Source organism: Tupaia chinensis, unplaced genomic scaffold (genome assembly GCF_000334495.1).
Source record: "Tupaia chinensis unplaced genomic scaffold, TupChi_1.0 Scaffold000117_2, whole genome shotgun sequence".
Taxonomy (NCBI): domain Eukaryota; kingdom Metazoa; phylum Chordata; class Mammalia; order Scandentia; family Tupaiidae; genus Tupaia; species Tupaia belangeri.
In genome coordinates, this window is record NW_006159583.1 from 8,579,184 (window position 1) to 8,592,749 (window position 13,566).

The following is a 13,566-nucleotide window of genomic DNA, read 5'->3' on the forward strand; positions in this document are numbered from 1 at the left end:
CCGGCCCTAAAGCGAAAACCCCTCCAAAAAAAAAAAAAAAAAAGAATTGAAGAGGGATTGTGGCATGGCCTTCCCCTCTGGGGGGGGTGATTTCTCGCTTTCTGTCGTAACAGCCCAAGTGATCTTTTTAAAACTTAGGTCAGGGGACCAGCAGTTAGCCTAATGGCTATGTCGCTGGACTCCCACATAGTCGACCGCGGTTTGAGTCCTGGACCCGGGGGCTTGAACTCACACGGAGCGCGTATGCGTGCGTGCCCAAGATCCCGAGAGGAGAATGGAGAAGGGACTGCGGCGCGGTCACCCCTGGGGGGGGTGTGTGATTTCTCGCTTCCTGTCCCTCTGTCTCTCTCTGTCTGTCTGGCGAGCGCACACACCCTATAGTAAAAAACTCCCCCCCTCCAAAAAAAACCCAAAAAACAAAAACCTTAGGTCAGAATGTGTTAGGACCAGCAGTTAGCATAATGGCTATGTCTCTGGACTCCTATGTCGTCGACGGTGGTTGGAGTCCCAGATCCAGTGGCTTAAACTCATACCAGGCGCGTGTGTGTGCGTGCCCAAGATCCTGACAGGAGAATGGAGGAGAAGGGATTGCAGTATGGTAATCCTCCCTGGGGGGTGATTTCTCGCTTTCAGTCTCTCCGTCTATGTCTTTCTGGTGAGCGCATGTGCCCTGTAGCAAAAACCTCTACAAAAAAGAAAAGAAAAGAAAAGAATGACTTGGCCTTCTATTTAATCCTTTTCAATAACTTCTTATGTTTAGTATCAAACTCAATCTTTTTCTAGTGCCTATGGGCCTTGCATGATCTGGCCTCTAATTACCCCTTCAGCATTACCTGATGATACTCTCCCTTCTGAGTTTCTTGAACACAACAGATTGGGGAACAGTTGGAGATAGTTTAGAAAGATAGCGGAAGCATTTCAAGTAAAATGCTAAATAGCTTTGTTTTCAACTGGTAAGTGACGGAGCACTTCACAGGATTTTACACACCTAATTATATTTGAACTTTGGACAAATAGCTTATGGAGAATGGATTTGGGAAGTGGGTAGGGGGAGATAGTTTCTGACTTTGTTTTCTTTTCTTTTTTTTTTTTTTTCCTAGTTACAAGAGGATGCGTGCACTCCCTAGAAAAAAACAAAGGGAGAAAGTACCCTCCAATGGGGTGTGGTCACACCACAATCCCTTCTCCTCCATTTCTAGATCCCATCAGGATTTGGGGCACATGTGCACATATGGCTGGTGTGTCTGTGAAGCTGCTGGAGCTGAGATTCAAACTATGGCTGGCCACGTGGGATCTTGTTCCCTTAACCACCAGGCTATGGGGTTGGCCCTGACTCTACCTTTTTTAAAGACTCTAGATATTTGCTTACTTTCTGGAGGGTGACTTTGCATACCTACTGTGAAAAACCTACTTGCTCCCCATCCATGATAACACATGTGCTTTCCCACAACCTAAGCCTGAGCCTTCCAACTTGGGATTTCCCTTTGTATTTCCTATCATCATTTACTATGTGTGGAAAAAAAATCTTATATGCCAATACTTAGGAAAATATTATATTATAGTCAACTTCAGGTGGTCTTAAAAAAACTATTTTGCATTTATATTTGAATCTCAATAGAACTGCTTTGAATTGCTACTTTATTGATAAGTGAAAACAGGTTCTTTTATGACTTAAGTTATAAAAGCTTAGAGTTTATCGGTTCCCTCTCCACCCTGCAATTAGCTACAGGAAGAGATTGGCCATAGGTTCTATTTTATGAGTTTTATAGGGGCACATTCATCCTTTTTATATACTATGAATTCCTGGAAAATGCTATAGTTTGGAGAAAATAAAGTACTTCCTTTCAATTAAAGAAATTTCACTTGAACTCATGTATTTATTCATAAACAAGCTGTCCCAAATATTATGTTAAAATATGAAATAGCTATATTTCTTATAAACCTTATGTATAATGGATATTATAATAAGTATAATAAATAATGCAATATATAACAATCTTGTGAAATTAGAATGGGCTAAATAATGATGACAATATGCAACTGAAAATGTTGTAAAATAAGTATAGATAATCATATCTTGACCAGAGACTCACAGTAAAATTCATATTGTATGATTCAAATCAGTCCATTTAAAAATATTTTAGTATTAAGGGCAAGCAACATAGTAAACATCTCAGAAATATCTCAGTATAACAAAATAAGTCTGAAACATATTAAAGTTTACCATTGTTAAAAAATTTTTTGACAAAATTTTATCAATCAGACCTTGGAAAACCTAGAAGGAATGTTAACTGCAGAATGAATGAATAGCTTGTGAAATGGTCTTATAACTATGAAGAATAATTTACAAACATTTAAATTTTCAGTCAGGATAGGGTGTTGTAATTCTTTTTAGTTCATTACAGGGTACATGTGCTTGCCATAGAGAGACTGAGAGACAGAGAGGGAGAAAGGGAAAGTGAGAACTCATCCCGCAGAGGGGATGGCCATGTGGCAATGCCCTGTCCTCCATTCCCCTCTCAGGATTTTGGGAAGGCATGCACATGCATCTGTAGTGATTTTCAGGACAGCATGTCTGGGACTCAAACTATGCAGTCAGCCACGAGGGATCCAGCCACCTTAACCTTCACATCACCTGCTGCCCCAGGATATTCTAATTCTTAATAAGTAAAAGAATACTTAGACAAAAGGCAAGTGTTTCATAACTGGTATAACCCTGATGAGAATGTCTGGATTTTATTTCAGCCTGTTGTAGATGTATAGGCTTCAGTAAATATTCAAGCTGTCATTTTATGTACTGCTAAAAATCCATTCGTTAAAACACAGTATGTTCTTACTAACAGGGGTTGTAGGATCATTTGGGTGCAGTGGTTAAGTGCCGTGTATGGGGAGCTGGATTCTACATGGCAGATTCCTGTTCTAGTCTTGGCCCCAGTAGCTTGAAACACATGCTTTAGGCATATGTGTATGCCCCAAACTCTGATGGGATAGAGAGATGGGAGAAAAAGGATTATGGCATGAACACATCTCACAGGGGGTACTTTCTCTGTTCCTCCCTCTGGTGAGTACACACATTCTCTCTGGCAATGAAATACATAATAGATACATACATACATACGTACATATAAATATAACTAAATAAAAGCTTAATAAAAAGTGAGACAGTTTTGGTATATAGGATATTTATAAAAATTTAAGTGATTAATTATAATAGGCCAGATTAGTCTTACTTGAATTTATCATACCAGCTATTACTGCAAAGTTTCAAAAAAACCTCCTCAAATCACTAAAAATTCTCTATACTTTCAGTATTGTTTACTAAATTTTAGTCTTTCATACCCACATTAATTTTGTCAAAAAATATGAAAAGCTATAGGGTCTGCTGTCAAAATGAGTGTACATTAAAAAGAAGTATGTTTTAACTATGTTCCTCAGGGAGCACTTCCTTATGCTAGTTGCTATTTCTCTTTGATTTGGAAATAAATTCTTCATTTAAAGTAAATATGGGACCCAAGCCTATGCTGACTTAACTATTAACTAACTTTTACACCTGCTTTTCAGGGTTCAGACAATGACCTCTGATTAATCTGAGGTTGATATTATCCTTAACTTACTACAGGTTATAAGCAGGTGCAGGGACTAATTCTTAAAGTGATATAATTTACTTCTTTTCATATAATCTAAGACTGTGATTGTCACATGTGTTATTTGCTTGGCCTATAACAGTATGTTGTCTGAGTATCATTCAGGACAAACTCAGTGGAAAAGAAAGCTACACATTTAACCGTTAAATGTGACCTGGGACATTAGATATAAAGACAATTTTAAATTCTAAAATATGCAAGCAAGCCACACAGGTTATAAAGGTTATTATATAAAAGAATGACTATCAGGCTGATATCCAATGTTTCTCCTGCAATACTAAATACTAGAAAGCAAAATGATAGAATTTGACAATAGTTTGAGGAGAAAAGGGTAGGTGAAAATAATTAAAAGCCCAGCAAGCTATCTTCAACTGAAAGATATTTTGAAATAGTAGACTCACATAATTAACCTCCTTTGATATGTTTATTGTTAAAGTAACTTCAAAATGTACTCTTAGATATAAACAAAATCAAAAGCTCAGCATGCAAAGAAAAGGAAATTATTATAGCCAGTTAAGAGAGATTAGATTCTTTTTGGTAGTGATCACATCATGTGGGAATGCCCTTTTATATTTCCTACTAGATACATCTCAAACTCAGGTATGGCACTATTTTTAAAAAGAATTTTTATTTATTATTATTATTATTTTAATTCACCAGAGAGAGTCAGAAAGAGAGAAGGAAAGTGAGAAAGTAAGCTGCCAGGTCCAGGACTTGAACCGTGGTTGGCCATGCAGGAGTCTAGCACCCAACCACCATACCACCTGCCCCAGATAGGGCACTATTAATATCAGGAAGAAAAAAATCTCAAACAAAAGAAATCAAAGTTGGGACGAGCAGTTAGCATAATGGCTATGTCACTGGACTCCCACATACTTGACCACGGTTCGAGTCCTGGACCCAGTGGCTTAAAACTCACGCTGGGCACATGTGCGTGCGTGCCCAAGATCCTGGGAGGAGAATGGAGGAGAAGGGATTGCGGCGTGGTCATCCCCCTGGGAGGTGATTTCTCGCTTTCTATCTCTCTGTCTCTCTCTGTCTGGCGAGCGCATGCGTCTGATAGCAAAAACCTCTTTGAAAATGAAACAAAACAAAACAAATCAAAGTTTATATTACAAAAAAAAAAAACAATAAAGGAAACAAGTTCATTAAAAAGCGAGTGAGAGGGCTAGCAGGTGGTGTAGTGGTTAAGGCACTGGATTCATACATGGTTGACTGTGGTTCAAGTCCTGGATCCAGTAGCTTGAAACTCTGGCCAGGAGCATGTGTGTGCATAACCAAAATCCCATGAGGAGATTGGAGGAGAAGGGATTATGCTTGGCCATCTCCCCTGGGGCTTGGGGGGCAGTGATTTCTTGCTTTCTGTTTCTCCTGTGAGCACACATGCACTATAACAAAAATCTCTTAGAAAGAATGAGAGGAGAGAGAGAGTGTGTGTGTAAAGGAACACAGACCAAAAGGACAGAGGTAGTTTTGTTCTCAGGCTAATCTATATTTACTTAAGAGACACTGTATTATATTATAGTACTGTAGGATCAAAATATTCCTTATAATCACTTATTTACTGAAAAGTTCACTCAGAATTCTAACTTAGAATGCCAAGAAACATATCTTTCCATAGAATAGAGGCTTGAGAATTTCTTACTTATTCCTTTTCCTCACCTCCTGAATAGATTCAACTATGTCACATCTAGTGCCCCCTAGACTCAAGTCATTTACCTACAGGAAGAGGGAAGTGAGTGTGATAATGGGTAAAGAATTAAATTGGAGGGAATAGAAAGGAGGCAAGATGGCTGACTAGAAGCACTCAGTGGCAGCTCTCTGCGAAGGAAGGCTAAAAATTTTAATTGATGTTTTTACTTCCAGGAGAGGTGTAAGGTAAGACAGACTTAGCCTAAGAAAAGGACTGTAGGAGCACCTAGAGAACAGAATCTCTACCTGGAAAAGCAAAGACAGAATCAATTGTGTAGACTTGGTGAGGCTCTTGAGCCTTCCAAGGGAATGGGAGGCAGTGAGAAGACCTCTTTCCCCAGAACTCTGAAATTCATATTCCCTCCTTGGACTCCAAAAGTCCCCTTCTGCAGAATAACAATGAAATAGGTGTGGAGCTAACACTATCATAGGGAGTACCCTGATACTCCACTCACAGAGAACTTTGAACTTCCATCCCATACCCACCCCTATCCCAGAGAGCTCAGTGCCATCTTGGGAGCCAACCAGCAGGTGGAGCTTGGACTGTAATCAGGACTGGGCAACCTGGCATCTCTGGCAGAAACAGAGGATACAACACAGAGACGAAGAAGCCCCTGCACCTGGAAAAAAAAATGGGCTGAACACTTGGAATGAGTGAAGCCTACTAGCTCTCTTACACTGGAGATAAGTGCATCCTGTCTATCCTACCAGAACATAAAATATGAGAGCATCGCTTCCTCCAGCCCCTCCCAGCAACAGAGATGGAGGAATCTGGACACTTCCCCATAACTGCTGGTTAGGGAAGCCTGAACTCTCCCTCCCTCTCCCCTCAGACACAAGTCTTGGGGAGTGGCTAGCTATTCCAACTGAGGCCACCACAGTGCAGCATCTCTGAACCTCCCTGAACTATAAGTGTGGGAAAATGAAAGAGAAGGAGCTCATGTTAGAGAAGAGGATACCAGAGAACTCTTTCTATTATAGGTCAGAGGGGTGAAGACTGGGCACTGCCCCAGACCACCTCCTGATCTTGCAGTGCATGATCTAGCCACCTAACTCTACCAAGACTATGCTCAAGTTGGATTAGCTTCCTTGATTCTTGGGGTTTTAGAAATCACAGTCTCTAGTGAAGGTCAGACAGAGAGGCTTGCCTCTTAGTCTTTCTGGGGCCACACACAGGACTTCAGGGTCACTTCCATCACCAGGTCTTTCAAGCAGGCAACAAAGGATCAACTTGTTGGGTCTGACATGTAGGCTTGCCTACAGTTCTTAGATGAACTTGCCAGAGCCAAACTCAGGTTTGGCGGGCTGCCTTATCTCCAAAAATTATAGATAGGTATGCAGTCCCTGCTTGGATATGAAAGGCATGGCTGGCCACTATCTCTTCTAGGATCACCTTGTCAGGACTACATTTGGACCTATAACCAACTCAGAAGTTATAGGTGGGTAGACAAGCTCTGATTGGATCAGAAAGCCATGGCAGGCATCCCACCCCTCCTGGGCCACCACTGCCAGGGCCATGTCCGGGTCCTGGGGACCAAACTGCCCCCAGAAAGGACAGTCAGGTCCAACACACACACACACACACACACACACACACACACACACACACACACAAATACTTAGAAATAAATCCAACCAAAGAGGTAAAAAACCTTTACAAAGAAAACTATGAAAAACTGAAGAAAGAATCTAAAATTGATTTTTAAAAAAAGGAACAATATCCCATGTTCTTCGATTGGAAGAACCAATATAATTAAACTGTCAATTATACCCAAATTAATTTATAAATTCAGTGTAATGTCTATCGAATTAACTGTGACACTCCTCACATAATAGGAAAAATCAATCATATACCTTGTCTAGAATCATAAAAGATCCTATATTACCAAAGCAATACTCGTGTAAAAAATAAAAATTAGAGGCATCTTACTACCTGGCTTTAAACTATATAACAAAGCTGTGATAATCAAAACAGCATAGTACTGGTACAAAAACAGAGACACAGACGAATGGAACACAATGGAAAACCAGAAATAAGCCCCAAAACACACAGCCAATTGATTTTGACAAAAGACACAAGACAATTTAGTGCAGAAAAGAAAGTATTTTCAGGAAATGAAAAACTGCAGAAAAATGAAACTAGACCCCTAACTCTCACCATTAACAAAAGTCAACTCAAAGTGAATCAAAGATCTAAATGTAAATCGTCAAATTATAAAGCTACTTTTGGAAAATACAGGAGAAACACTTGAAGACATTGGAGTAGGCAAAGACTTCTTAAATAAGATCCTAAATCATGGGCAACAATTCCAAAAATAGACAAGTGAGATTACATCAAGCTAAAAAGCTTCTTCATGGCAAAGGAAACAAGAGTAACAAGACAGTCTACAGGATGGGAGAAAATATTTGAAAACTATGTGTAAACTAAGGGATTAAAAACCAGATTACATAGGGAACTCAAGCAGCTCAACTACAGAACCATTTATATCCAATTTAAAAATGGGCAACTGATCTGAACAGACAGTTCTTAAGGGAAATACACAAGTGGCTGAAAACATCTGAAAAAATGTTCAACATCTCTTATCATAAAGAAAATGCAAATCCTAACAAAAACAAGGTACTGCCTAACTCTAGTCAAGATAGCTATGATTAAAAAAATAATAATAAAAAAAAGAAAAGAAAGAACAAGTGTTGTGAGGCTGTGCTGAAAAGGAAACAAACCTGCACTGTTGGTGGGAATGTAAATTAGTACAACCACTGTGGAAAAATACATGCAGGTCCCTCAAAATTTTGCAAATAGAACTACCCTATGATCCACTAATCCCACTCCTGAGTATTTACCCGAAGGACAGGAAATCATTTAGTTGGAAAGACATTTGTACATCCATGTTTATTATAGCATTATTACAATTGCTAAGACATGGAATCAACCTAAATGTCCAACAATAAATGACTGGAATTAAAAAAAATGTGGCACATATACACAACAGAATGCCACAGAGCCATAAAAACCAATGAAATCCTATTATTTGATACAAAGTAGTTGAATCTAGAAGATGTAATGCTAAGTGATTAAAGCCACACTATGAAACATAAACACTGTATGCCCTTGCTCAACATATACTGAATTCCTGCACTCTGCAGCAGAAATTGAAAGATTTGTAGACACAGAAGAGAGAGAAAAACTTAGATACAAGAGACTGCATATGGTGTGGCGGGGAGGAGGATTAGGAGGAGATTTGGAAAAAAAGCATTTTAAAGTCACAGGAATAAAGGGAGATGGGGCAAATGGGTTGTGGAATAGCATATCACAACTGAATGAGAAAATCAGACATTTACAATTGTGTAAATGTCTCAAATGTGGTGTTCTTTGTTAAAAATGATGAATATATAAAGTAGTATCCTTGATTTAATCGTCACATACTGCATGGATGCTTTGAAAATCCATACTGTGCCCCACAAAGCTGTGCACCAATGAAATGTAAATAATAAATCATAAAATTAAAAAAATAAATTAAGCTGGAAATTGCAGGTTACTTATGGGATCAGGAAATCATTCAGGGCCCTAGTCTTAGAAATTATGAAATCTTGGCTCATTCCTTTTCTATTTTTTCCTCAGGTTGCAGGAATGATTTAAATCATGGTATCTTTCCTTTTTAGATCAGTAGAGTACAAAGTTGGAGCTTACAAATATCTTGCTTTTTCAAATTTTTAGACAGACTTCTTCCTATTTCCTCTCTCTAAACATTTTCTTCTCTTAAGGCTTTCAAGAAAAATAAGAGCGCATAGATTTTAAACATGGAAATTCGGAAAAATGATCTGTCTGTGGAAATCAGACTTTACCTGTTCTGGGGATCAGAGAGAAATGATGATACTTATGATTCTATCAGAATCATTATGAAGAAAAAGGCAAGATTAACTTTCAGCAAGCTGGGAGACTGTGGGGAGAGAAAGCAAGTTGAACACCCTCAATTTGTAGTAGAGTCGGAAAGGAAGGAGCAGCTAGTCCTTTCTCAGAAACACACATCAGAAAGGAGGCCAAGCTTAAGGCATAATCTGGGAAACTAATGGGTATTTGGAAATTGCATGTGTAAACCAAATATATTAAACTTTACCGATTGTACAGAGTAGAAATGGTATTAATATCTTAGCAGTTACCATTTTATAATTCAACTTGAAAGGTATAAAAGATCAACAATACCTAAACAATTATGCATTAGTTTTAGTTCCAAATACATGGAGTGGTTGCAGGATCAGTAGAGCTCTTCTGTGAATGTTAATCCCATTATTTCTCATGATTTCATGTGGGTTAGGTTCTATGACTTTATCATTTAATTAGCACCACACTCTACAATCAGCCTAGAGGGTATAACAAAAAAACTGTGCCAGGATGCACTTTTCTGAGTTCCAAAATGTACAGACAAAATAGAAATGTAAATGCAGGTGCCAAAGGAAAGCCTAAAGGAATAAAACAAATTTTAAAAGTATGAGAAATAATCCAAAAATTGAGTATACTATTTAACTACATTAAAACAAATTTTTCTTAATTGCTAATCTTTAAAATTTTAATATTAAATATAAAATTTACATAATGCTGTGGCTATTCTTTTAGCATAGTTACTGAAATTATGATAACTGAAATACATACTATAGCCAAGTACTTTTTATGATTTTGCTGATGACTAGTCTTCTCTGCAGTTCCACACATTAAATTATCAAACATGTTCAATCAGATGGATTTAATATAAGTAGAAAGTGAAGTCAATTTGCAAGTGAGGTAAATATTGATCATTAATAAAATTCGAATACAGTTTACCATTGTCCTTTTTTTTCTTAAAACTAGTATTTTCAAATTATCCTCACAACTGGAAATGTTGAACTGTCTGAAAAACTTACTGTATAGAAAAGAATAAGAAATAAGATGTTTACAAGTAAGTAGGATGTACTATAGTCGGTATCATCTTATGAATCGTTCAACTGGGAACTAGTAGTTAGTATGTATTTCACACAAATATCTTTGGAGAAAAAAATGGAAATCTAACTTCTTCCCTCTATGTTATATTCTATAATATTTTAAATATACTAAGGAGACACTGTAATTGTTAAAAGTCTTCTTTTGTCTGGTAGTAATAGTGAAAGGATAACGAATAAGATTTTACTTCTATAACGATAAAGTAAAGTAACCTAAGAGAAATGAAGCATCATGGCCTTCTTTCACTATTCTAAAACATTCATTCTAAATAATAATGCTAATGGACAAAATGACATTCATTTTCCAAAGGGTATAAAGGTATTTTTATGAAGATTTACATTATCAATACTATAAGCTATTTTTAAGTTAAAAGCACTAATATAAAGAAGTACCTTTAAAATCGACACACTATCTTATTTTCCTATTATCTTGGCAAAAATTAACAAGTTTATTTTATTAATTAGAAAACATAAAATTAATGATCTTGCAGGATGGTAGTTTTGGCAAAAGGGAGGTTACAAGAGCTTTCTACAATGGCATTTTGTGTCACTGTAACAAGTATTTTGTAGTTCAAATGCAGAAATAGATTGCCTTACCGTTGGCGCTGTATCTGTCTGATGGTTATAAGGCTTTTTTTCTAAGCTGATACTCCCTGTGGAAATAAAAAATTGTTAATATTTAGTTATTATACCTATACATTTTATTTTGAAATCAGTTATGTCAGTAAGATACAACTCATACAGCTTACAAGATAAAAGCCTCACTCGGGTGACAGGATCCTTTAATGTTGTTGTATCATGAATTCTTTGGTCAGAGACGGTTGGTGAGTTTAGCCAAAGAAGACATCTGACTCCAGGTTAGCTAAGTCAACTTTCCATTCAAACGGTGTCTAGCAAAAGCACAAGATGTGTCCACATCCTGCTCTCGGCTCAAAAATTATACCATTATCTGGGCTCTGCTGTATTTCTTCCATGAAAGTTTTATTTCTGACTTGAGGTCATCAAGTTTTTATAAAGAAATAACACAAAGGCTATGAAAAAAATCACTGCTGACTTATTTTCCCAAAAGAATAAATAAATCTATTTGAATTTCTTTTTCATTATCTGACTTCCTGCTATGTCATATTCTGCTATTTATTCTATCACCACAGAGTGTCTAAAAAAATAAAAGGTACCCTGATTCTCTCCTTTAAAATAAACCATTGACAGCTAATCTTGAGGAATATCCTTTTATCATCTGTGGATTTATCCTTTTGTTCTCAGTGTCCTCTCTGTGTTTCTTTGTAATAAACAGCCTTTAAGGATACAACACATTGCAACTCATCTAAAGATACCAGTTCAAAGTCTAGCTCAAGGTAAAAATGAACACAGGTGTGAGTATCATTTACTTTTCAATCTCTGTCTATCAGCACACTTATATGTGAGTTATGATGTTAGAATAGTTTGTTCAAATAATGCTAAACTTTTCATATCACAACTGGTTACAAGTGAGAACATCTACTGTTAACATTTTGTAGAATTCTTAGTTGAAACAAAGTTACTTTCTTTTACAAGCATTTAACTCATTTTTATTTAACTATGATAAGGAATGAAATGAGATCAACACAAAATAATTGCTTTTTGTCATGTTGCAAGAGTATATTAAAAAAAGAACAGAACATAATGAAATGATAGAAAATATAGTTATGTCTCATTTAAAAATTATTTCAAGATCTATTGTTAGCCAATAAATCATAAAGTACTATACTACTTTTTTTCAATTTGTATTTATTGAGTAGCTACCTGACACCTAGCAATATAAAATGAATACATTGTTGCTTCTGATCTGAAGACTCTAATAATAAACAAAGGTGTCCTTTTTTGAAACAATGCTGGAACAAAGCAAGAGAGGGCTTTTTTGTTTGTTTTTTTTTAGCATAATAAAGTCCATTAAGGTCATTTTGATGGCAGATAATCTTAGAGTAACACTAGTTTTGAGTTAAAAAACAAATAAAAACAAACCATGATGAGTAAAACATATTTAAAAACATTCAAATAATACAAGCTCTTGCAAGATTTTTACAAAAAATAGAACAAATCATAAAAATCCCCATTTCCTCAGTCCCCACAATACCATAATCCTCCCTACGTGCAACCTCTGAGAGCTGTTTGGTATTGCACACTGGTTTTCAAATGAGGTGGCCATGTCATGGAAGTTAGGAATTGGCAACATTTTACCTGTGTGTCCTACTGTGATCTAACTACCATAAAATTGACCTGAGATGATTACTTATTTTAAAATACTTATTCAACTAAAAAGTAGTTTTAATTAGGAAGAAAAAAAAGGGTAACTTAAAACTGATAAAAAAATATTTTAAAAACCTCAAACTCCTGGTGGTTAAGGTGCTAGACTCTCACATGGCTAAATGTGATTCAAGTCCCAGATTTGGCAGCTTAAAAATCATGCAAGGCACATGTGTGTGTGCATGCCCAAAATCCTGAGAGGAAAATGGAGAAAAAGGGATTGGACAAGGCCACTCCTCCTCCAGGTGATTTCTCACTTTCCCTTTCTCCATACCTCCCTGGCAAGTGCATGCACCCTATGGCAAAAACCTAAAACAAACAAACAAACAAATACCCAAGACCTTAAAAATCTAAATTCTCAGTTTATATAATTATAAGGAAAACAACCATATATTTTATAGTTTCAATTTCAGTATAAGAATATGCTGTAACAACTACCCATATTTATCATCTTAATTTTAAATATAGTTTGCATATAAAAATAATGTCATTTGGAAATACAACATATTTGTTCAGACTTTTAGTAAAAAACATATAGAAAGGAGTAAGCTTAAGGAAGTATCCCAAAACAGCTTCCTACTTTAAGTAAATTTTACTTAAAACATCTGCATTTTTCTCATTTCATTTTTATTAAGGTATAAATGATAAGTGAAAACTTGTAACAAGTAGTTTGCTATAATAGTTAATATTATGCATCAATGTGGCTAAGCCATGATACCCAGATATTTGATTAAATACTCTCTGAATATTTAAGACTTTTTTAAAAAATGGAATTAATATGTAAATCAGTAAACTCTGAGTAAAGCAGACTGCCTTCCAAAATGTGAGTCTTATACAATCAGGTGAAGGCCTTAAGAAATGACAGACCTTCCATGGTTTGAATCTCAGACATGGCGGCTTGAAAATTATGCCAGGTGTGTGGGGGTGTCCAAAATCTCAAGAGAAGAATAAAGGAGAGGGGACTGTGGTGAGGTCA

General features: G+C 36.6%; 1 protein-coding gene across 6 annotated transcripts in view; it reads right to left on the bottom strand.

The window, feature by feature from the left end:
* AHI1 (Abelson helper integration site 1) overlaps positions 1-13,566 on the bottom strand; it is a 220,541-nt gene that overhangs the window by 75,254 nt on the left and 131,721 nt on the right. For all 6 annotated transcript variants that reach the window (XM_014586221.2, XM_027770239.1, XM_006144344.3 and 3 more), the window contains exon 22: positions 10,905-10,960. In XM_014586221.2, coding sequence (XP_014441707.1) covers positions 10,905-10,960 — 56 coding nt within the window. The remainder of the gene's footprint in view (positions 1-10,904; positions 10,961-13,566) is intronic.